The 26928-nt window shown below is 37.1% G+C and overlaps 1 protein-coding gene across 1 annotated transcript in view; it reads right to left on the minus strand.

Annotated features, from left to right (window-relative positions):
• itga8 (integrin, alpha 8) overlaps positions 1–26928 on the minus strand; it is an 81576-nt gene that overhangs the window by 38024 nt on the left and 16624 nt on the right. The window contains exons 9-16 of the mRNA XM_084088686.1: positions 25217–25260; positions 24466–24522; positions 24188–24240; positions 23018–23223; positions 15432–15623; positions 6781–6826; positions 3695–3802; positions 395–450 (exon numbers count right to left, since the gene is read on the minus strand). Coding sequence (XP_083944812.1) covers positions 395–450; positions 3695–3802; positions 6781–6826; positions 15432–15623; positions 23018–23223; positions 24188–24240; positions 24466–24522; positions 25217–25260 — 762 coding nt within the window. The remainder of the gene's footprint in view (positions 1–394; positions 451–3694; positions 3803–6780; positions 6827–15431; positions 15624–23017; positions 23224–24187; positions 24241–24465; positions 24523–25216; positions 25261–26928) is intronic.

Raw genomic sequence — 26928 nt, forward strand, 5'->3', positions numbered from 1 at the left:
AAAAAATAAATGACAGATCATTAATAGTTTTATATTTTATAGTCAAGGCTGATGTGTATGTCATTTGCAATGGTTTGTCATTTGCAAAAACATGTACTTTTTTTTTTTTAAATCAAAATTTGTAATTCGTATAGAGCTGTTTGGTTTGGTTTAAGAGTAAGAAATGTTTATTTTTTGAAAAGCTTATGGAGAAAATGAATGGGAAAAAATCCTTCCAGAACCAGGTTAAATGCAGACAGATTTTCACTGTTTTGAGGAAGTTGCATGTATGATTAGGAGAAACACATACAGAATGCATTTCCTCAAGACATTTGTTGATAAGACTACATCATTTACTGAAACTAAATGCATTTAATTAAAAGTAAAAACAAAAAAACAAACAAAATGAACTTACCTACATAATCAGGAATACCAATCCCAGAGATCTTAGCACACACATTAACTGACAGACTGAGAGAAGAGAGAGAGAGAGAGAGAGAGAGAGAGACATTCAGTACAGAAGAACTTAGCCAAAAATGACAACATTAAAGTGATGTTAACAAAAGAGAGGAGGAGGATTGTTAATAAGGATGGAGTGTTTGTATATGAAGCTAAATGGAATGTGGGATGCTGAGGGACTTTATGCTCCTCAATATTTAATAACTTAATTGAATTTGCCTCTTTCAGCCTCTTGCGTCTGCCCTTTCCTCACTTCATCTCTCTATCCATAGGCGTAATTTGCGGGTGGGACGGGTGGGACATGTCCCCACCACTATTTTCTAAGGTCGATAATGTCCCCACCACTTTTGAAACATCTCGCGGCACGAATGTACCAATACAAATAAACAAAACATCTCCAGTTAACTAGCAGAGCATTCATTTCGTTCGTTTTTTAAATAAGAGGCGATCTAGCGCTGAAATGTGTTGTTTTTTAAATCAACTGATCAAAGTGCTCGTTGCCGCTGCGATCTGTGGCGCGGATACAATGTTTGTTTCTGGCTCGCGCACAGCCTTCACTCAGACGCGCGCTTCAATCCGTTGTGGAGAGGCTCTCTATTCGTTCCGGTGAAATTAGAAAACAAAAAGCACAAAAAAGTGTCCCTGCCTGATATACAACCACTGAAAAACATAATCGGTTTTGATGAAAAAAAAAAAAAAAAAAAAAACTATGAGTGCGGATTAGAACTCAGAACCTCTGACACGCGTGGCAAAAGTTCTACCCCTGGACCACTTAAATACACACTTAAACTAGTCGGATCAACATATAATAGACCTCATTGAACGACCACTTAAACCCAATCAATGTACTATTTAAATCGATTGCTGGACATCGTAATGTTATATCTGTTTTATGATTAAGCATTGTGTTAACCCCACAGTCTATGGATGAGACCCCGCCCCCCCCCCCCCCCCCCAACCGCAGTGTCCCACCTGTCCCACCCACTTTTTAAAACAAAGTTACGCCACTGTCTCTATCCCTCCCTCACTCTAATAATCCGGTAATAGAGGCTGACAATTACAGTGGCCCAAGAACGACTTCCTTTTCCTATCAGAAAAAAAATGGGACACTTTTTTTCACTCTTCAAGATCTCATACAAGCTCTTTATTGTCATTAAATATTCTAAGAAAATTTCAAAACCCCATTCATATGAAGTCTAATATGCAAACATTGACTGACACACGATGTCCTGAGAATGGGCCACACAATTAATTTACTGGAATCTTAAGACGGCAGTTCTGTTGCTATAGGGGTCTTGTATCAATTTAAAACTAGCCCTTTATTTCCAAAAAAACAAATACAACCAGGACTGAAACAATACACTCCATCACAAACATCTCACACGCACACAAGCTGCAAGGTGAGAGCGCAGAAAAAAACACTTTTTCAAATATGCTCACACCTCTCCAGCTGGTGCACAATAACTGTATTTCCGTCATGTTGAACGTGTAATATATCTGTGCTCAGGGACTCACAACTGCAGTCTTAATGGCCCAACGGGCCAATCCGATGCATAGCATTGCATACAACCCAAATATGTCTAATCAGAAACACCCCATTAGGCCCCCTAAACACACTTAGACAGCATTGAGCGTGTCTGAGTTTAAATTAGCGATAAACAGCTGGATGCTGTGCCTCATGTACAACACGAAATACCCATGAGGCCATGCCTGATGGAATCCAGCATTGTGCGTTGTGCTCTAACCATGCAAACCCTGCCATGACCCCTCCAGGTAGTGGTGCATTTTAAAATACACAGCAGAAGTCATGTGTATGCTGTACAGTGAGAGAGAAAGGGGAGAGAGTATGCATATTTAGGGGAGGAAGTGGCCCCGCTAATTTAATGATGCCTTGTTAGTTCTCCTCCCCCGTGACAAGGGTAAACGCATAATCATGCAGGCCTACAACCCGTGCAAACACGGCAGTGCCCGGAGGTTGACCCCCCATGACCCCCGCTCTGACCCCACTGGAACTCTTCCAGCCCTGCAACCCATCTGTAATTACTGCTCACTCCTCAGAGTATTAATGGCAGTCGTGTGTGTGTGGTTTGACACTATTTACTTGTCATCTAACACACTTTTACACTCTGCATGTAAATAGGCTGTTTTATTGGTAAACCTTCATTTATAAAGCATTACTGCCTTCAAATAAATTTAACTCACATCAAAAATATAATTTATAGTTAACAAAATTCTTAATTATAATATTTGTTTTATGTACAGTAAAAATATAATATAATATAACACTATTATTGTTGTTGTTATATTATATAAAAATATAATTGAAACAAATTAAATGATATTACATTTAAATTATTAAATTAGAAAAATTCAAACCAGAAGCATTTCACTAGCTTTTTATTTATGTACTGATGGGTCCAAAAACTAGTGAAATACTTCTATTTTGCATTTTTCTAATTTCATACAATTTGTTTCATTGCTGCAGGAAGAATATACATATAGAAGAATATAAAACAAAATGAAACTAATTAAACTCTAGAGACAACCTTTCTCAACCTTAACCATGCTGGTGTTTTTTTATTCATTTATCTTTTTTTACTCTCTATTCTTGTTCTGTTTCTCACTGTGTTCATCTGTGTGTCTCACTGTTTCTCTCTGTTTCCAACCACAGTTTGTACATTTATTTTACTACGCTACTCTTTTGTTATTGCAGAATTCCACACTTTAGTTCTTTCGTTTGTCTCTCCAAAACCTCCAGTCCTTTCTTCCTAACGCCAACCCTAACACACAGACACATGCAGCCCAAGCAGGCAAACAGATCTGGTATGTTTACCATCACAGAGCCCAAAAACTGCTTGTGGGACACAGTGTCCATCCACATACGGGGTAAGAATGCAGGGTTGTGTGTATGTTTGTGTGGTTTGGAAGAATGTATTGAGACTTCCAGAAACACTTAGTTTTACCACAGAGAAGAAAAAAAACTGCTGTAATGTGGTACTATAGACCACATGGATTTAAAACATCTCAGTCAGCCATAGCTCTTTGGCACTGACTGCTTTGGTTTACCCTTTACCAGGACTAAAGATCAACATATCTGTCCCATCAACTGAACACTTCATCTAGAAGAGATAAATCAAAACATGAACTTTCAAATGTTTTTTTATGAGCATGTAGTACATAAGAGTCACTAATTATGTCAGAAGCTGAGAGTATACTTCAGTAACTAGCAGTGGATAAATAGTTAGTTGACACTTACCAGGTTACCATGTCATCAGAATTGGGCATGCGGCAGGACTTGTCCTCAGGGTTGAGAATTTTGGGCATCAAAATCAGCTGAGCGTTCACGGTGACCACTGGCCTTGCCCTAGCATTGTTGAGAGACAATAGAGTGGGAATAATATCACAATAATAATAAAAAAAAAAAAATACTGATATGATTTTATTGTGGCAATGAATTTGAATTGGAAGCTGAATTCAGAGCTGCACATACACATTAAGAACTCACTAAAGTTGTTTATGTTTAACGAAAGAAATGGCAAGACTTAAAGTCAATGTGAATTTTAGTCGGCAACACATTTTACTTGAGACATATTTAAGAGTCAAACAGGATATTCAATGAAAAAGATTCGGTATTCTATTTTATTAATATTGAAATGATTGGATTGTAAAAAGTGATTTTAAATGTGAATACGAGTTTCTTAAAACAAAATATATAGCTCTTTGAATGTTTATTACATCCAATAGCTCACGTGGCCTAAATTATATTAGCAGAAAAGGAAAGTTGTTTCAAAGAAAGTGCATTTTTATTTGTTCCTCTTTTTATGTAGAACATGTAACTAAGAATCGTTTACAATTTTCTAGCTTTTGCCATTTTGCTAACTTCCACAACACAAAAAATCTCTATCAGCAAACCTGAATATTCAAAATGACTAACAAGAAAAAAGCATTTCTGATTAGCTAAAAAAAGCTAATCGAAGTTATTTCTCAGGACTCCTATTTCAGTTATATGTCAGATAGAATGAACATTCAGTGCAAAACAGTATTACATAAAGAATCACTTAAAGAACATTTAACCAACAGAAACTAAACATTCAGAGTCTTATTCTAATAAAACAAGACACAGGCTGAGTAAATGAGAACTTAACATGAGGTCAGTCTCTGCTCTGCTCCGGTCTCACATTCAGTCTGTTGAGACTAGCGCTCAAACTGGATTAACAGTGGAAATGTTAGCTTACACAAATACACCAGAGCCCACTACAGCTAATCGCTTTAACACTGACACAGAGACACCGCTTGTGTGTGTGCTGGGACATGTTAATGTGTGTGTGTGTTTTTGGTGGCTTTGAGGCAGGAAAAAGGGACTATTTTGAAACATTTCTGAGGGAAACCTGAGCTAAAACACCCAATCGAAGTCTTGACTACTCAGACTAGACACGCCACAGGTCTGTAGATAATGTTTGCTGACTGTACTCCTGTCAACTACAGATGAAGAATTCTTCATGAATGCATTATGAAGCCAGACATTTCAATATAGTCTGTTATGCAATTTTTAAAATATGTTACTATCGTATCATGGAACAGAGAAAAAACGACTTCATATGTATCAGGTTTCTTTCCAGCTAAACCTCAACACAGGTGTTTTCTGAGCCGTTCACTCTAATTGAGAAAACATGTGAGTGTAGTGAAAGCTGTAAGTAAGTTTAGGTCAGAATATGTGTATGTTGCTACAAACTAGTTATATATATATATATACACACACATATACATATACATATATATATATACATATATATTTATTAGGGGTGCAGGAAAAAATCGATTCATATCTGAATTGCGATTCTATCTTCTACCTATTTGCATCGTTTCACAAATTTCAAAAATCGATTTTCTAAAGTGTTACACTTCTTTACTTCTTTAACTTCGCAGTAGTACTAAAAGTTACTTAAAGTTATTGACGTTAATCACAATAAGCCGCGAACATGGACTCAATGTGGTGCTCACGCTGACGGACACATAGCCGAAGTGTGCACACAGATGCCGCTTCTCACATGCATGCGATCGCGAATTCAGTTCTCTTTCACAGCTACACACAATATTATGTTAAAATGCACATCGTGTGGAGTATTAAATGTAAACACAGTCTGTTATGTCATAGCGAACGGAAATACAAATGGGTTAAAATCGGATGTGCAACTATATCGTGCATTCATTCTTAAAAGGACAGCAACCTCATAAACTGTGAGTTTCATTAATGTTAATTAAAAAAATATTTTTTTTATCTTTAGTATGAACCAATTTATATTTAATTCATACAGTAAAGACTATACAGTGTTTTATTTTTTAATTTCGGTAGTATTTCTTACTACATGTTAAATAAACCTATGCTACTTTACCTGAAAAACAAAGTTTATTTAATTTGTATATTTTTTCTATTGTATTTGCCCTATTGTTTGTAGTTTGCTTCTTTGTTCTTATTTTTATTATCAAAAATAAAATAAAATTGCCTGCCTTGCTTTATTACAGAAAACTGTGTGTTCTGATTGTAGTCAGCTTAAAGGGCATTAAAGGGCAAACTAAATAAATTTCAAGGTTCACATTTAATTCAGTAGGATTTTTTCTAGACCTATTAAACTGTCCACAGTCAAATAAGAAAAGTAACACAAAACAGTACACTACAATCAAATCTATGCACATTATTAAATCGAAATGTGATATATAAATCATATTTTCACACTTTAAATTAATATCTAAAATATATTTTTAAAATATATCTATTTATTAGCTTTGACCCTGAAAATTTCGATTAGTCTATGCTTTCAAATGTCACAATTATTGTTCAAAACCATTGTTGAGATATTATCTAATTTAAATAGTTGTCATAAAAACGTGTTTTTGAGAATATGGCCTAGAAAGATTCCAAACAATTTTCTGATTTTTTCCCCCCAAAATTACTTAAATAATTAAGACATCAATTACTGGTTAGGTGAAAATATAATGCATGATATGACATAGTGAATATATTTTAAAAATATATTTATGATTTTAGTAATATGCTCTTCTCAAAATGTCTTTTGTTTTTCTTGCTAACTAAATGTAAGGTTCTGTGAAATGTTGACGTTTTTCTGTGGTTGAAACACAATTTTGTGATAGATGATTTTTTTGGCATCATTTGAATGCTGAGACTTAAAGCTGAGAAACAGAAAACTCAAAACCAAAAACAACCCACTGTGAATAACAACTTATTATGAAGGTGCATGCCAACATTTTAAAATATGAAATTGTCAACATTTGTAATTGACAATGTTGTATTATATGGTGGATTTAAAGCGTAAAATGTCTCACCTGTAGGCCACAACTTTACTCACTCCAAATGCACCGACCAGCAAATCTGTAAAGAGAGTGAAATATACTAGGACTTTCAGAACAGACACAATATGATATGAAAATATGTATGAAAAATATATATGAAAATGTGAAAAATGTGTGTTGCTAGAGAAAGAGGAAGAAAGAGAACGAGTGGCTGGATCATAAAGCTTCAAAGCACACTGCAGCTGGAAGTGATTTGGGCCTCCAGCAGTCTCTATCAAAGATCGGTCGACCCGTTTCTCATTCTACCAGTCTAGCGTCTTACATCACCTGCCATCCCTGAACAGAGCCAAAGAGAAACCCCAGAGAGCCACGGAGAACGTGTGAGGCTTTAATCTCATTCAACTCAGAGGTGCACCGAGACACATTTCATTAAAGTAAAGGTAAATACACCATGCTGAATGGTTTCCCTCTTCTCTTAATGAAGGTGGGCACAACAAACATGAATTCCAGCCTATATGGGATTTTAATGATGCAATGGAAGAATTGTAATGTAGTTTAAATGAATCAGGGCCTTAACAAAAATCATGCAACAAGGTTTAATAAAACCATCAATTTAATCACCATCAATAATTTGTACATCTAATGTTAAGTGAGACAAGCCAACTAATACCACAAAACTTAATAGAATTAATTAGTAATTGATTGCTAATAACTGCTCATGCAATTGCTGCTGTTTTCCTGGTAGACGAAACATGTTTAGGAGTAGTTCAATGGATTTACATAACAACAGGTTTCTCAAGTCTCACACATTGGCCATGAGACACACGCAATTCAACCAGTTCACACGCTCACACGCCACACCGTGTATTTCTCACGCTGAAAAGGCAATGCCAACCAAGTTGTCCTGCAAGCTTTATATATAACGTTGTATACGAGGCGCAGGCACACAAAGTGAAGTTTCCTGCCGCCAGCACGTATCTTGGCCAGATTGCGTTCGTTACTAGGCAACATAGATGCGCGAACACACAGAAGTTAACAGAACATTCTCGGCCACCGTACGTTCGTTACTAGGTAACCAACAACATCGCGCGAACACACGTCGTGATGGAGAAGGTAAGTTGGAAGAATTTTTAGGCTAGAACATTTAATATATAGCCCATCATATACATTATTATTGATGCAGTCAAAAACTCTACAACTACTTTGCAACCAGGCCAGAAGCTTTGGCTCAGTTTGGCTAGCTTACGTTATCTGAAACTAAGGGAAATGTTAGTGGGTATGGGAAGGAATGAAGATGCATTTCTTCATTTTATTTTAAATTATATATTATACTGTATTAATAGTCTTTCTAGTTACATTAAGGCTACATGTATTAAAGCAGAGTGCTCTGGGTAATATTTTATATCCTGTCAAAACATACATTAATCATTGCCATTGCATTTGTATTTTTCAAAGATGTCAGGGAAAAAGCAAAAAGATATTTTATCATTCTGGGCACCAAAGGGCAAGCCCCCTAAAAAGGTTGCCAGATTAGAGGAGGAGACAGTGGAAGAGGTGGTGGCAGAGACGGTGGAGAAGACACCAAGTGAGACAGTAGGAGAGACACACACACACAAACACACACCTTAATACTCTAATATGTCATTTGTTCACAATGTCCCACCACACAATAAATCATTATACCATTTCAACTAGACACATTCAAAATGCAAAAAGATTTGTTTTTCCAAACTGTTTGGAGCAATTTGTTATATTTTTGTCATTTTTGTATATTTGTAATTTTGAAATATAACATTAAAGAGTATATTTGATGTGATGAATTGCTCTGTCATTTATCAGATTTACCAATTGTTATAATTTCAATTTGTGCAGGTTAATTATGAACAATGGGTAAAATTGGCCGGCGGGGACGGGTGGGGGCGGGGCTCCATTAAGGCTCCTCCCCTAACCGCATGTGATCTCACTCCAAGCTTTTGATAAAACTTGAGAACCCTGCATAACAATAAAAATAATGAAAACGTTTTGTTTCGCGCATTTTGATTACAGTAAGGAAAAAAAAGAAAAATAATATTTCTTAATAAATAAAGCACTTGGGAATAAGACAAATATGATGAAATCTGTTTAATACAAAAAAATCCGTAACATTTTTTTTTTCTAGTCACGGACAACAACATAACCAAATATTCAGGTCTGTGTGCAAACAAACCACACCTCCAGTACCTGAGATGGAACAGTGGAAATGTTGGCAGAGTGTGTGTGTTAGTGGTCTGTTGCTTCATCTATGGCCTCTGCTAAAGCTATAACCATCCATTCATCTCTGACATCTCATTAAACTATAATTGAACCAACATAAACCATAGCAAAAGAGCTGCTTCTGACACCCACTCAGACAATATTAGACATTTTGTATTCTTTGATGGTGAAATAGTTTTTGTGATAAGTATAGAATTTCTATTAAGTAAACATTAAACTTTAACCTTTACATAAGGTCGGTTTCATTCAGTCTTTAATCAAACTTGAGCAAGAGACCATTCTCTCTCCTTAGTTTTTGTACAAAGCATTAATAGTAAGGAAGAGAACAAATCGCTCCTGAAGGGATGCATGCAGTCAGGCAAACTCAGAGACTCACATGCAGGAATGTTCCAGAACAGCTCCAGCACCCTAATGAGTGCTCAGAGACTGCGGCTTTGATTCCTGTTTCACTGAGGTCGATCACTGGCTTTGCTTTCCATCAGGTCCTGCCTTCAGGAATGAAACACCCCTGGCAAAGAGCCCGTTGTAAACCAGAGTCAGCAGCTTTTGGTATTGTGACAGAAAACACACCTCGAACACAATGGACAGAAACACGCATGCTAACACCGACTGACAGACACACACACATCCTGAAGGCATGAGCTCTCATCTTGTAAAGGCAGAGAAGATGACAGAATAATTCAATTTATTACATTCTCACATCTGGAAAGTTCATTTGAGTGCTTAACTTCCTCAGAATGGTAGTGAGGTGTAAATGTGTGTGTGCAATGCAATAGTCAACCTCAAAATATTCAGGTCGAACCCTCCGGCCACCACAACACAAGGGTCTTAACCGCAGGAATAGGTTAATAGAAGGTGGAATGATGGAGGGAGGAGATGGAAGAAGCTCAAACACTTGAACTTTAATAAGGTTAGAGTCTGTTATAGTCATCTTCATCCTCTAGCCAATGAAATGCCGGAGCACAGCCAACTAATGCAATCTTCTCTTTTACCTCCAGTTCAGAATTTCTCTCTCATTTCACCTGACATACAATCACGCATCCATCCAAAAAAGAAAACCAGAACCGAACTCCTCCCTGTAGACTTTGGATAGAAATGTTCTTGATCGGATTGGTAGTACTTGCATATTTATAGGGTGCCCACCCAAGTTCCTAAAACATTTCTAATGGGTCCTGAATGTAAAATTAGTTTCACATAGTAACAACATATCATGTTTTTGGAAGCAATATAAATGTAGAAATATAGTGGAAAGGGGAATTCTGAATCGCAAATCTTTCCACTTTTTTTCCTTTTTTATTCACAGAACGACAAATTCTGCTCCTCTGTGTTGCCATTTGGTATTTTAAAGTGTTTTTCTCTCAAATTTATGAAGTAATTGTTAAATGTGCAATGCGAGTATGTCTGTTTTGTGTTCTAACTGAGAACGATGCCTGAAGCGGTGGACAGGAAATGTGGAGTATGTAATCTCCACTGCTGTTTAAGCAGGTCATGATGAATGACCCTTGACCTTTGACTTTAACCCTGCATTTAACCAAAGTTCACTCTAACCCTCACATAAACCCCAAACCACACACACACAAATGAAAAGGCGTATAAACAGGAAAGGTATCTGTGTGATGATTTAATTCATGTAGAGAGTTAATGGAAAACAGTATTTTATATACAGACTAATATCTGTAGACATACTCAAACACTGTCAACTAAGTTTCCAACCAACCAAGCAATTAGTTTGTACAAAACACACTAAAAGTGAAACTGCGGTACAATGTGACAAATCACAGCCAATCTGAAGATTTTTTTATTATCATTATTTTAAACGTGTATTTAACAGGGACAATGGACAGTGATGACTGCCACAGAATTAAAGCTAAATTACATCAGCTGTCCCAGGGCAGGAAGAAAAGTAAAATCCTATAACTGAAGTATTAAAAAAATTCAATGAGCACATATTTGGCCCTTCCTTAGCCATATCTTTATTTGTAACTTGAACTGCATAAGAGTGACAGAGGACATAAGAGGACACTGTCTAATGATAATTGGTAATGCTTTCCAAATATGAACAGCTATTATAGAAAAAGCGGAGTGACCAAAGTCTTGAAGAAGCTCTTGTCTGTCTTTATGTAAACTATGTAAAGGTTTAAGAGTAGATTTTGTGACTATGATGATACACAGTATTAAAAATTATAAAATATCACTGATTGCAGATACATTTTAGCAGCATCTGTAGAAAGTTGATTCTGTACAAATAAAAAAACCTTCTAATGTTATATATCACTATACAGACCAAATTTATTACATTCTTCTCAAATGTCATGTCTGAGTCTAAAATTAACAAAAAATTCTTATTTTTAATAGTAAAAAAAAACAAAACATGCACGCTGTTTTCTGAACATATTAGCATTTCTGTAACCGGTTTCAGACACAAAGCAACATAAAGCTACTTCCTCATTCAACCAAGACCATTTACCAAAACTAAGCTGTAAAATCATCTTTCAGAACATGTTGGAACTATTAACACATTCATATAAGAGTGCTTACATTTACATGTTATGGAATACAGTTTGCTTAAATGTTAGAAAATCATGATTATTTACATATCAAAATCTACGAGGTGTAAAATGGTCATGTAAAACTAAATTATGCAAGAAACCATAGTTTCTTTAAGAAACCATAACTAAATAAAATGTTCAACATGCCCCATTTACATTTATTCATCTAGCAGATGCCTTTATCCAAAGCAACTTACGAAAGTGGAATACAACAAAGCAATTTTAATCTGGATGAACTGATGAAAGTGATAAAGATCTGAAGAAATGTACATGGCACACACATCATAGAGGCCGATTAGAACATTCACACAGATCAAAGATTGCGGAGATCACATCTCTAAAAATCTGTGATTTATCCATTCTGAGAGGAAGAGACAGGAAAACCTGTTTTCCGTCTTTCGTTTTGCTTTCTGGGTCTGTTCAACATCATTGTGTGTGTGTGTACACCTGTGTGTGATTGTTCTACCATTCATCTATGGTTTTCATGTATGGAAAAGATCTGCGTTTATTAGAGCATATTTAAGATGACAATCCTGTCACCATGAAAGAGCAAACTCTCACACACACTCATGCGACACAAATGTGCATATAAGCTGCCTAACCATCTGACTTCCTGTCTCTATAAAGAAAGCATGTGACAGCATCTGCTTTGATGATTTTGTACAATGCCATTAAAAAATGAAAGGGGAGATTAAAGGACAGAAAGAATGAATACGCTGCTCTGTTTTTATTGAAATGGGCTTGAGGCGTTACAGCAGAGTTTGGCTTTAGAAACACGCTGGGTGTTTCTGTAGTTCTGTTTCTGAAAATGAATCAGTTAATTCATGTTTCTTTTAGTCAAAATAAGATTATGGCGCAGCTGTGATGGATTGTGGGAACATGCAGATCTGTATTCTTCTAAAAGCTCTGAATATTCACTCAGACAGTTCATTTCAATATGAACTAATCCACAAACACTATGTGAAGACTAGTTGGGATAATTTCAAATTCAAAATAAACATTTTGATGAAACATCTGTAGCTGCTTTAAACTTCCTGATCATTTCTTCTCACAGATACTCAGAAACACCTGGTTCTGAAGAACAAGAGTTGAACCCTTAAAAATGAATCTGGAGCCCAGTCAACATGTCTGTCACACACACACACACACACACACACACACATACACGTAGGCTATAAATAGCTTGTTCAGTCAACTGCAAATGTTTATCTATATAGTCTTGAAACAATCGGCTCTAAAATGTTCAATAAGATTTGACCTTTTCAGGTAAACCCCAAATCACTGTGTTCAATGAAAACAAGCAGAAACATCATTCATTAATATATGCGTGATTGGATGAGGTTCAGACGGCAGAGAGTGTCAGAAATCACATAGATCTCATCATGTGGAAGATTGTTCTCAATAAAAACATTATAAACAAGCAGCCATTACCGGGGCCAAGCAGAATAAGACGACAAGACATGCCAACATGTCTGAAAGTGTCAGACCAACTGCAACAATGAGCAATTAAAGACATTTAAAGAGGATTTTAGGCAAAATGCCTGAAAAATCATAGAAACAGTAAATAAAAATATGATATAATTGATTATCACTTTCGACCAATAGGTGGCACAGTTACAAAACTGATGTGATGTGGTCAGAGTGAAGTGACAATGACACACACAAAGTATGGTGTCAATATGTCAAGGCATTGCAGAGATAAAGCCTGAATAGTCCTTTTGGCATCATGACTCAACTTTGCTGCTGCGCTATACGAAAACGGTTTGGTCTATCGACACGAAATCCATAAATTTTAGTCAGCACAGTCTGGAGATGATACGATTCGATTTTGGTGAAAATCGGACAAACAGTCTAGGAGGAGTTTGAAAAAGTAGGTTTTGAATGAAAATCAAGATGGCGGACAGGAAGTTTGGCCAAATAAGGAAAACTTGGTATTTATGTTCTCGGCTTGACCCAAGGAATCTATTAAGACCAGTGGCATTTCAATAGGCAGATTTATTCAAAAGTTTCTTAGCCTTTTTGGAAATTTTGTTATAACTTTTGACCACTAGGTGGCACTGTCTTGAAATATTTTGGGTACCTTCAGGGGATGGTGCTGATGGCACATTCTGAGTTTTGTAATATTACACCAATGCATTTGTTTAGTATAGCATTTTATTTCACAAAACTGTATTGAAGTCAATGGGAATTTCATGTTTTGTTCTATTATAGCGCCACCAAGAGGCTCAGTCCCGCAATTTTTTGAATGTGTCCTCAGAGTGAGCCCATACATATGTGTGTCAATTTTGGTGAAAATATCTCAATTCACTTCAGAGTTATAGACATTTATATGAAAAAACACCTAAAAAATGACTGACACATGACTTTGATTGAATTTTACTACCCCTTACTATCAATATTTTCGCATTTGGGCATTGACGTATAGCTATCAACCTATGTTTCCAAACTTCTGACGGTGGTTTCGTCTCGATCGGACAAGCGGTTTCGAAGATATAGCCAAATGTTTTTTAAGCGCTAAATCACAACGCTACGCAAACCGTAAGGTGAAACCTAGCATGTTTGGTAGCGTAGGACTCGGCAAGGTTTCAGGAGTCTAATTAGATGAGTCTCGAGAAAATAAGTCGACCACACCCAAAGTTATAAGCATTTGAAAAAAAAAATTCACCACTAGGTGGCGCTGTTTCGAAACTTCTCACGCTCCTTCAGGACATTGTGTTGATGACCCATACCAAGTTTCGTAACAATGCATTCTTAAAATACAGCATTTTAGCACAAAATTCAAAATGGCCGACAGTCAAAATGGCCGATATGGTAAAATTGGATATCAGTCGACTCGGCATGTTGCCCTGAATCTAACAAGACCAATGATTTTTGGACAAACTGTTCAGAAGTTATAAGCAAAAATAGCCATTTTTCATATCTCCGGACCAGTAGGTGGCGCTGCGCCGAAACGCAGCATGTAGCCTCAGGTCATGCTTGTGACGATATGTACCAAGTTTGGTCTGAATCCGATAAAGCGTTGCGGAGATACAGCCTTACATCTGTTTTTGCAAGCGCTACGTAAAATTTGTTCGTGGGTTTATCGAAAACGATTTGACGAATCAACTTGAATTCCATAACTTTGTCGGCATTGTCTGGAGATGATCTGGTTCAATTCTCGTGAAAATCGGAGCAACGGCCTAGGAGGAGTTCGAAAAAGTAGGTTTTTCGGAAAATTCAAAATGGCGGAAAAATTTCCATGACGGAAAATGACGTCATAGGTTGCAGTCGAATTTTGTTGATAGGCCTTGCGGTTCAAAAGTTATTAGCATAAACATGAGTGAAACTTTGGACAGTTGGTGGCGCTAGAGGGTTTGGTTTTAAGACACCAAATTTGCTATGGTGACTTTTCAGACTGTCCTCTATCAGTGTGCCAAATTTCATAACTTTCCCGCAAGCGGTTCTATAGGCTGCCATAGACTCCCAGAGCCGAAGAAGAAGAAGAAGCGGAATAATAATAATAATAAGAACGGGAACAGATACAATAGGTGCCTCCGCACCTTCGGTGCTTGGCCCCTAATAAATCATGATAAACAGAGCAATGAGAATAATATGCAGAAACAGTATACCACAATAAAAGAAGGCAAAGAAAAACAAAAGAAAAGAACAAGAACGAGAACGAGAGGAAATACTTGCACACATTTGTAAAAAATGACCAGTGGATTGACCAACAAAGTGACTCAACCTGGATGTCTCAGTCCAGTCTTTTTCTTCTTCATCCAGTCTTTCATTCCTCCTACATCAAATCTCCCTGGCTTACATCAGTTCCTAAGCATGATTGTCTTAACAGAAACTTGCGTAAACAGAGAGAGAGGAAGAGACCGAAGGTTTTTCTTTACTCACCAGGGTACTGGTTGTTATCGAGGTCAGACGCTCCACGCAGGGTGAATCCAAAGCCTGCTGGGATTGCGGATGAGGCCCAGTCACCTCTCAGCACTTGAGATGCCTGTAACATCAGTCCAGATTTCTGCCCATTATAGATGAAGACCCTGCCACCACGGTCCTCACCTGCGAACGGAGACCCTATTGCCACGTCTGAGTAAGAAAGAAATGGAGAAACCATATTTCATCAATAACAGCATTTACACTACACAGACAAGATGTACATCCTATTTGTTTCCACCCTCAGCCTACCCATGAAAGCCTGTTTCTGCCTCAGAGTTAGTTAAATAAATAAGAAAGATTGTGAGATAAAGTAAAAAATTTGAAAAAAGTCACAATTATGAGGTGTAAAGTTGCCACTGTGAGATACAATCAATTGTGGGATTTAGTCTCAACTGTGTGATGAAGTGGAAATTATGAGGAATAAATTCTAAATAGTGAGATATAAAGTCTCAACTTCATATTGAGACTTCATATCTCACACTCGCAAGTATTTCTCTGCGTAAGACTTTATATCTCACATTGCAACATTATATCTCACAATTGCAAAATTATATCTCATATTATGTTGCAATGCGAGACAAAGTCTCAATTCTTAGATTTAAAGACACGGCTGGGAGATGTAAAGTTGCAACTGTGAGATATAGTTGCAATACTAAGATGTAAAGTTGCAATGTGAGAAGTAAAGTTGCAATGCGAGATATAAATAGGATATAAAGTCTCAATTCTGAAATATAAAGTTGCAAAGTGAGATATTAAGTTTCAATATCATATGTAAAGTTGCAATTTGAGATATACAGTTGCATAGTCGAATAGTGAGAAATAACTCTCATTTGTGAGATACAGAAAAAAAATGAACTGGCTACTGTTAAATATTTAGATTTGGATACATGAAGTCACAAAGTTGTATTTTGTTTTTACTCTCATGTAAAAACAGGCTTCATACCTACCAGAAAACTGAGTGCTATACATTTGGCTTTGCTCCATTTAGTCATTTATCATTTATTATTGATTATTTCAGTGTTGGCTATGGTGGAGAGGAACAGAGAGAAGCTTTTATGCAAAAGAAAAGAGGATGTTGCTGAAAAGAATACTGATGATTTACACAAAGCTCCACAGGGAGCGACCGCTCTTTTCTCCTCGGCACAGAGGGACTATTACAGAACAATAACAGACTCATGCACAAGCACAAGTCCAAGTCCACTACTGCATGGCCAATAAATCTCCAGGGTAGAGTTATCTATTCAAGTGTTCCTCCTGCCAGCAGCACTGCTCAAGTCATAAACCTACATTTTGGGCAGCGACACACACACAAGAGGAAAACTGAAGAAACAGAAAACTGCTGACCCAGACAGAGATGCCCACTGAGGGGCAGAAAGACTGGGATGTTGAGGAAATAAGGTCTATAGAGATCTATGTCAGGGATATTCACATTACTTTGCTTTAAGGCCACTTTTAGGCAAGGCAAGGCAAGTTTATTTATATAGCACACTTCATACACAATGGCAATTCAAAGTGCTTTACATAGAAGAAATTAAAATAATAAAAAGAAATAAGAATAATTAAAACGATTTAGAAAAATAAAATAAAATACAGTACAGTACAAACAGTCGGACGAACAGCGGCACAGTGCTCATTCAGTAAATGCACAGCTAAACAGATGCGTTTTGAGTCTGGATTTGAATGTGACTACTGTAGGAGCACGTCTGATCTCCTCTGGTAGCTGGTTCCAGCTGCGGCTGGCATAATAGCTAAAAGCGGACTCGCCATGCTTAGAGTGAACCCTTGGTATTTTTAGCTGATGTGATCCTAATGATCTGAGTGATCTGTTGGGTTTATATTCAGTGAGCATATCTGCAATGTATTGAGGTCCTAGGCCATTGAATGATTTATATACCAGTAATAATACTTTAAAATCAATCCTAAATTTAACTGGGAGCCAGTGTAAAGACCTGAGGACTGGTGTGATATGTTCATATTTTCTGGTTCTGCTCAGAATCCTGGCGGCAGCGTTCTTTATGAGCTGCAACTGTCTAATGGTCTTTTTGGGAAGGCCATTGAGGAGTCCATTACAATAATCCACCCTGCTGGTGATGAAAGCATGCACAAGTTTCTCTAAGTCTTGTCTGGAAACAAAGCATCTTATTCTTGCAATATTTTTCAGATGATAGTATGCTGATTTAGTTATTGTTCTGACATGACTACTGAAACTAAGGTCTGACTCTAGTGTCACACCAAGATTCCTGACTTGATGTTTAGTTGTTTGACCCCAAGAGTGAAGGTATGCGTTCACCTTGAGAACTTTGAGAATCTTTGTTTCCAAACGCAATGACTTCAGTTTTGTCTTTGTTTAACTGAAGAAAGTTTTGACACATCCAACTGTTGACTTCGTCAATGCATTGGCACAGGGAATCAATGGGGCTGTAGTCATTAGGCGATAGGGCTAAGTAGAGCTGTGTGTCGTCTGCATAGCTGTGGTAAGCAATTTGGTTCTTTCTCATTATTTGGCTCATTGGGAGCATATACAGGTTGAACAGGAGTGGCGCAAGAATTGAGCCTTGAGGGACTCCGCATGTCATGGATGTCCACTCAGACTTATGGTCTCCTATACTCACATAATAACCTCTCCCATCTAAGTATGACCTGAACCATTTTAGGACTATCCCAGAAAGCCCCACCCAGTTTTCCAGCCTGTCAAGAAGTATGTTATGATCGACAGTGTCAAATGCAGCACTGAGGTCGAGTAGTACCAGCACCGATAATTTGCCTGTATCAGTATTTAAGCGAATATCGTTTATTATCTTTATGAGCGCTGTCTCTGTGCTGTGGTGCGGTCGGAAACCAGATTGAAAATTGTCAAAGGATCCATTCAAGCTCAGAAATTTGTTCAGCTGATTGAAGACAACTTTTTCAATGATCTTGCCTATGAAAGGAATATCTGAGATCGGTCTATAGTTGCTTAATATGGTCTTATCCAGATTGCTCTTTTTCAGGAGGGGCTTGACAACTGCAGTTTTCAGGGAGTTTGGAAAACTCCCAGAGAGAAGTGAGGCATTTACCACTTCTAGAAGATCTGCTTCTAAACTGTTTAACACACTTTTGAAAAAAGATGTGGGAAGTGTGTCAAGAGAGCAGGTTGATGTTTTAAGGTGCTGTACGGTTTCTTCCAAAATTTTGCCATCAATTTCTTTGAAATCAGACATAGTAACTACTTTCTCAGGTGGTCTGATCTGTCTAACCTCAGTGCAACTCAAGGATGTGCTGATCACCTTTTAGAAAATGACCAGGGGCCAGTGAATGATCTGGTAATAGTAATGATACATGGGTTTCATTTCATTTTATACCAGTCTTTTATATTTATCAAAATAGTCATAAGTGCTGGAAACCCTTTTCACTCAGTATAGTCCATATGAATTTAATTATGACATCTTATTTACACATTAACACATTCATAAAATTCATAAATGCTTCCAGTATGCTAGCTCCAGATCTTTCCATTACAGTCTGAGTATGCATCAATAATGATGACAGTATTTGAATATCCTAACGCTCTGGATCAAAATAATTTATCAATTTATAACTTTAAAAAAAAATGAATTATCATAATTTTGTACTAAATAAATAAATGTATTATTATATATAATTATTTTATATTAAAATAAAAATATTTTTCAAGTCATTTATATATATTTATATATATATATATATATATATATTAGGGCTGTCAAAAGATTAATCGCGATTAATCGCATCCAAAATAAAAGTTTGTGTTTACATAATATATGTGTGTGTACTGTGTATAATTATTTTGTATATATAAATACACACACATGCTTGTATATATTTAAGAAATATTTGCATACATATACTGTATATATTTATATATAATTTATATTATATATAAATATAAGTTTTTTATATATAAATTACACATTTTTCTTAAATATAAACATTATTCTTAAACATTTCGTTATCAGATAACGAAATGTAATTTAACTAAGTTGCGTGCAAGAAATCAACAGGAAGTGCCATGACACTGTTTATATTAATCAGATAACGAAATGTAATTTAACTAAGTTGCGTGCAAGAAATCAACAGGAAGTGCCATGACACTGTTTACACTGCAAGCAAGTGGCATGATGTAGAACAGACTCATAATAAGCACCTGCAAAATACACAATCTTTCTGATTATAAAGGAAGCAATTTTGTCCTGTTGTGTCACTTGGTTGCAGTGCAGACATGGAAACTGCAACTGAACTGTCAAAAACAATAACAATGTCGTTAAAGATAGACATCGACTGATAACCTAATGGGGAGCTGCATTTGGCCCTTAGGCCGGACCTTGAGCATCCCCGATCTATTTCCTCACTCTATTATAAAAATAGCTGACAAACTCCAAAGAATGGCCAAAAACAAAGGGACAAAAGGATACAGATTCGGGAAAGAGAGAAAACCCATGACTGATGACAGATCTGAGAGGAATGTGTGCTCATGGAAATCTTCTAAGCTAAGCAAATCATTCTGAGGTAGAAGGGAATGAAATGTTTAATTACACTTAGAAAAATAAAATCATCACCACAAGAAAGCACTCATTTCCGTCCACCGGACCACCGTGTGTGTGTGTCTGAGTGGGAAGTGTGTGTGTGTGTGTGTGTGTGTGTGTGTGTGCGCGCGTGTGTGTGCACGTGTGTCAGTGTATGTAATAATGCTCTGTTTCACTGTTTCTCTTGGACGAGTTCCTTTCTATAAATATCTATCGTGTTTTTGGTGATTCTTGATCATTTCCTTTTCCTGTTTTCTGGCAGTGGGCACAGTAGCTGGCACAATGCCCAAAGACCCCCAACAACAACAGCCTGATGGTCGATGAAAAAGAACAGCATAATATATATGAGAGAGAATTCATTATGACACTTTACAAGATACTTAATTGTGTGGCTTGGCCTTATTCGACTGCATACATACACTACATGCCACAACGGAGAGAAACAGACGTTTATAGATACACAGTAAGAAACCACTGAGTCCAAAAATAACAGACATATAAAATCATGCTCGCGGGCCTAATCTCAGTTTCTGGCCCTAATGGAATTATAATTATAAAACATATATGCATTTTGTTAAATAAATGGATTTATACAGCTGTATCATACAAATAAATAGTTAAAAAATCATACATTGTGATTTCTGGATTTTTTTTTTTAGATTATGTCTCTCACAGTGGACATGCACCTACGATGACAATTTCAGACCCCTCCATGATTTCTAAGTGGGAGAACTTGCAAAATAGCAGGGTATTCAAATACTTATTTTCCTCACTGTATATATATATGTATATATATACATACTGTATGTGTGTGTGTGAGTGTATATACACACAAATATATAGTTAGATACTTGCTTTTATCTGCCGTCTCCATCTTTTGAGGCAGCTGCTTTTTCCTGCCATGTAAATGTTTCAGTTCATGATATTTATTATTCTTAATCTTTTCATTTTCAGCAGATAAGTGAACTGTGCTGAATATCTTACAAGAAGTGAATCAAAGTTACGCTCTACATGTTTCGTGATTGGCTGTTTGCTGCAGATGTCACACTTTTGGGTGCACGCACTCTAAAGAGAATCATAATCTCTGGATCAAACCCTGAGTTGACTAGGAAAGTTTATAGCAAGCGCTGTGAACCTCCTGAACCTGAGCCAAAACGGGTTGGATTTGTTTCGTCAACTCTAAACCTACTTTGAGTTTGTTCAACTAGCTTTGTGTAACAGGTCACAGGACACTAGTGACCGTATAGACACACACAAGAGATGCCTCTCACTGGATACTCTTCATGGATCTCACTTTTCTATGTATGTCAGTATTCGACTGCCGCACTAATGTTTTGCATGAAAGCAGGTAACAGCAAATCCATCTGGAGGCACCAGAGCAACAAAACTGAACAAACAAAGCTCAGAGCAAAGCAGATAGAGAGACTAAATGACAGAATAATTCATACAGCAGAAGTACAAAAACAAACAGAGACATTGTGACAAGTGACTTCATCACTCCAGTGCAGCCATATGGCTGATGTAACAGAGATGCAGTGTGTGATATCAGATTCTTTATGACCAGATCAGATATTGATTAAGTCATTATTCTCCAAAACTCCCAGACATCATCATCTCATTATGTGATACTTTTACATAGCCAGAAAATGTGAATCAAGACGCATTAATAATCCACAAAGTGAATCCCTGGATGAATTAAAGTGTTTTGTTTCCATTAGCTCTTCTTTGAAACTCACAGACAAATTATATACAGTATTTGAGTCTCTAAGCACATTGGCATTTCATACAAGTTGTAAAGTCTTATATTACAACATGTTTTTTGTTTTGTTTTGTTTTTTAAATCAGTGACTGTGGATTGAGGATCAGGTGGCTTACATCTAATGCATAGATATCATATCCTCATCTTACTTTCATCCAAATCAAGTGTCATTTTAAAATTACAGCGACATATCAGGTCATGTTACAGTAACATATGGAGCGGATTCATTGATTGCATGTAAAAACACTCTCACACACGCTCTCTCTCTCTCACTCACTCACTCACACACACACACACACACACACACACACACACACACACACACACACACACACACACACACACACACACAATTATAAGAGAAAACCTCTCTGTTCCCAGCCAAACTCAATCTGTCTGCACTGATGGAGATGATCTGTGGGTGATTAGTCCGGCCTGGACTCCACCCCTGGACACCTGGTTCACTTCAGATGCAGGAGGAACTCTTGAACAATTCATAAAAAAATAGAGAAATGCTACCATGACAACAGGATTTGCGTTGATCAGGACAGAAATTGAGAGGCAGGGCTCAACTAGAAGGATTTTTTATGCTTGCCAGGTCAGGCCAGCTGTTCAAAATTCAGGGGAACTATTACCAGTTCACTTGATTACATGAAAAATTCTAATTTATTGATTGATAGATTAAACCTTTTATTTTGCAAACATTATTTTGATAAATTCTGTTGACTTAACTCAATATTGATCAAGTTAATATTGTGTGTAATTTAAACTTAAAAAAATGTTGTAGTAATGAAATTGTCTGAGTAACTTTGGAAGTTCTACAAATTATATGTTATTTTAAGTGTTTTAATAAAATGAAAAACCTGTTAGAGTTTAATGCTGTTATGTTTAACATTTAAAAGTGTTTCTGTGTCATGGGTGGCGACATGAAGGTATAGTATGTTGTTGACTCACATAATTTTTTTGTTGAATGTTAAGGTTGTTTTTCAATAATATTGGTTGAATATGTGGTTCACACCCAACTCTTCACAGGAAAATGCAGACAAGGGCAGCAAATCACTAATTTTACACTTCCCGAATGGGTTAAAACTGAACATTTTAAGTGTGTGATAGAGTGACAGGATATCCTACACAAAAAAAGGCAAGTAGGAAATGGGAGTATATGTAACTTCTGTCTCACTGGCCTTGAAACTCTTGAAACATGCAATACAACACATTACAAGAGCATTAGCACGAACACTTACCAGAGTATCCATCCTGGTTGATATCTCCAAGAGGGGCGATGGCACTTCCGTACCGGCCGAACAGGTGCGTTCCAGTGAGTGTGATGGGAGGGGAGAAGAGAAGCACGTCCTCTTGCAGGAACAAGTACACACGGCCCACCTCACGCGGTTTACTCTCAAACTCACGGTCCATGTAGAGTGGGGCTCCAACTAGCACGTCATCTAGCCTGTGTGTGCACATATAAATGCACAAATTTGATACAAACACCTCTTTACATTTTTAGAGGCCCATAAATAATATTCTGAGAATAACCAGAACTAAAACCAACAAAAATGTAGAAACGTAGAACATTTCACATTTGTACTTCTAAGACTTCTCAGATCTGAGATAACAGATAGAACCAAGTTGTGTTATTTGATATCTAAAAATAAATCCCTGTGATTTAAACGTTCCAGCATTTGGTAGCCAAAATAACAAAAACGATACACTGACTTCAACACTAAAGACTGATTGGCCCAGTTTCCATCAAATGAGCCATTTCAACAGCTATACAGTAAGTGTAATGAGCTGTAATTCACTCTCTGTGCATTAGTCATTGCTGGTTTATCATTTAACTGCCCTTTCTCTGTGTATACTGCTGATTTACTGTGTATTCAACCATGTACCGTTGGTAAGGAAGCCTTTCAGCCTTTAATGGCATAAACACATGTCAGCATTTCAGACATAAGAGAAGGAGCTTTGGCGCTGATGTGTCAGCAAGGTTTTGAATCCTCATAAGACCAAATTAGAAACAAATTTTATATATATCAAATTTCCCCCCTGGACGATGAGAGCATTTAAACAAGGGTCAGGTAAACCAGAGCGTAATGCATGAGTCTAAATAAGCCAAATCCTGAAGAAAAATGGATGGTCCTATTTATATAGTCCTATCTGGCTCTAAATACACCTTGTAACTAAATACAGCAAGAGCTGGTCAATTAAATTAGCTCAAAATAAATACTGTACTTTTTTCAGTGCTGACAGACTGTGAGGAACATCTAGTAACTATGACTATAGAATGTGCACTTTTGAGTCATACACATGGGGATAAAACTCAGATTTCATAAGAAAGAACTCAATGCAGACAGACTTATATTAGTACAACCTCTTGCATGGGAGTCATTGGATATTGTTTGTCCAAGTTGACTTACCCATCTTCATTTACATCAGTCACTGCAATGGTGTATCCAAAATAAGAGGCCATCTGTGAGAAACAATCATATACGAAATCAAATGAAATTCAAATGTGACACAAAGAAAGGAACGAGACACATTGCTATAACCATTACTAAAATATCTTCTGCTGAATCAGAAAGCTATTAAAAAGAAGATTGTGTCTTATTCAAAAACTACTTTTAGTCCCATTTAACCATTGTAAAGTGTTACCAAAAAAAAAAAACCTCTTTAAAAAGGTTGGACAGTCACTCACCTGCTCCCCAGTAAAATTCTGAATAAACGTCAGGTTTGTTGCATTGATCACAGCAACCTAAAAAAAGAAAGGTTAGATTATATTATTTCTCATAAAACACTTTTTATATTCATGACAGATTGTCATGAATCTTGATTATTCCCTGATGTAATGCAGGACTTGTGTATCTGACCACATGCCTGACCTCCACTCAAAACCAGAGTGATTTTCCTCATGTTAGGCATCTAGCACTCTAATAATTACATCCAGATTGATCTTAGAGGATGTTTTATGGGGCACGTATGACTGAGATCCTAAATCAAACAAAGCCACATATGGCTAATAGCCAAGAATATAACATGCAGTGAAAAGTTCCAAATTCACTGCTTCACAAACCACCCATCCAGCTGAATATGATTCTGTTTAATTGAGGGCCAAAGGGGACACCCCTACGTCCTAGATGCGACAGCCCTAATTGGGAATTCCTTCTTAAGACTTCAAATCACATCCAGATGAGAAACTCACATACACTTACACAAGCGACTTAGAGGTTTTACTCTTACCAGAATACATCTTTGCAAAACATACAGCTGAGCTTGTCTTTGTTTATTTGAATAAATACATGTTTCAATTGACACAAATGAAGTGGATAACCTCTCGAACATTTCTCACATTCTTCCTTCCCCCTTGACCTTCACCTCTGACCTTTGATTCTTGGTCTTACCATGACAGAAACACAGGAAACAAAGTATGTTTAGGAATGTATACTTACATAACCAAAGTTGTGTGCTCCTCGAGGAACCCCTGCTACCAGTTCTGCATAAAGGACATAAGAAAATCATACAGTATACCTACCCAAGATATTTACATATGTGCAAGCAGGTTTATATATTTTAGACAAGCAGAGTTTGAAGAAACAAATGATGTGCTTCAGTACAGAACAATAATAAAACATTCACTTTTCCTGTCTTGAGAAGAGTGTGTATGTTTCACACACACAACCACTTATCTAGTGCATCTCGGGGAAAACAGTGAGGTGAGACTTGTGAGTGTTGTAAATCTCTTCTCTGTCAACACCATGTCAGTCACTCATTTATTATAAATATTTAGAAGAGAGAGACGGAGGGGGAAATGACACATAGCGAAGGAGACAGAGGCTGTCTGAGGCCTGATGGATGATCTTGGAGATAGTGATGTGGTAGGAGGGTTTGTGGCTGTCTGTCAGATCTGTCCCACCCACTGAGATCGGAGAGAGACCATTCAAGTTTGCCTCGTTTCTAACCTGAAATCTCCCATACTCCCAGGGATCCATCACACCCCACTCGTCCTCAACCCTTCCCCCCACAACCTCAAATTTCCCGACGCCTTTGACCGCAAAGTGCACCACAACAAGAACCCATTTATGAAACTCTGACAAAAAGAAATCAGCATGTCTCTTCTCTCTGGATTCACCACAAATCCAGACCAGATAGAACATATGTATGAGAAAGACAGAGAGGGAATTCTGGGAAGAATGAACTGAACCCATGGAGAGCGTTGTCTATTTGTGCATGCTGTCTGTATTGTTTTATTGTCTGAACAGTGCAAATCAAGTATCAGAGCACATATACCTCCAAAAATTTGTGCTGAACAATTTTGTTACAACTCCGATTCATCATGTGACTTTCTTTTGTTCCACCTGTATTATTATGGAGGTTATCAATACATTTTAAAGGGCACCTATTATGCCCCTTTTTACAAGATGTAAAATAAGTCTCTGACGTCCCCAGAGTGTGTATGTGAAGTTTTAGCTGAAAATAAGAGATAATTTTAATAATTCTGTTAAGAGATAACATAATTTTTTATAGCATGTTAAAACTGCATTTTTGGGGGGGGTGCAAAACGCGCCGTTTTTGTGTGTATCCCTTTAAATGCAAGTGAGCTGGTGCCTCAAGCCCTGTTTCAAGAAGAGGGCGGAGCTTCAAGAGCTCACGCTTCAGTGTCAGGACAATCTCATCTCACGGAATGTGATGAAAACTAATTATCCCAAATCACAGAAGTGACCTCGACGTCCGGGTTAGCGGTAGCATAAGCCATCAGAAGCAAGTGTTATTTAAATAAACTCCTGATGTACTTACAAACTTTCCAATGCCTCGTTTTATGAGTACAGAACCTATTTGTACTACTGTAGAAGTTTGGTACCATTCTGGGCATTATTAGTGGGGTAATTTACAGGATACATCCTTGGATCCATTAGCACCTGCACTAAGCCATTCGGCTGATATCTCTAAATAAGCTCTAAACTTAATAATGTTCGACTAAGGGAAAAACAGCTTCTGGGGGGGTGTTTGGCTCGAAGTCATGGTGCAAAGGACCCTAGGTTGAAATTACTCCGAACCATCCCTTTAAGTTGCGATTTCTGTCTAAGTTCAGGAGAAAAAACTCATTTCGAGAAAATGGCCTTTAAAGATATGTACTGTAATTGCAATCTACAGACGCAAATAA

This window comes from Abramis brama (genome assembly GCF_963993115.1).
Source record: "Abramis brama genome assembly, chromosome: 17".
NCBI classification, from domain to species: Eukaryota; Metazoa; Chordata; class Actinopteri; order Cypriniformes; family Leuciscidae; genus Abramis; species Abramis brama.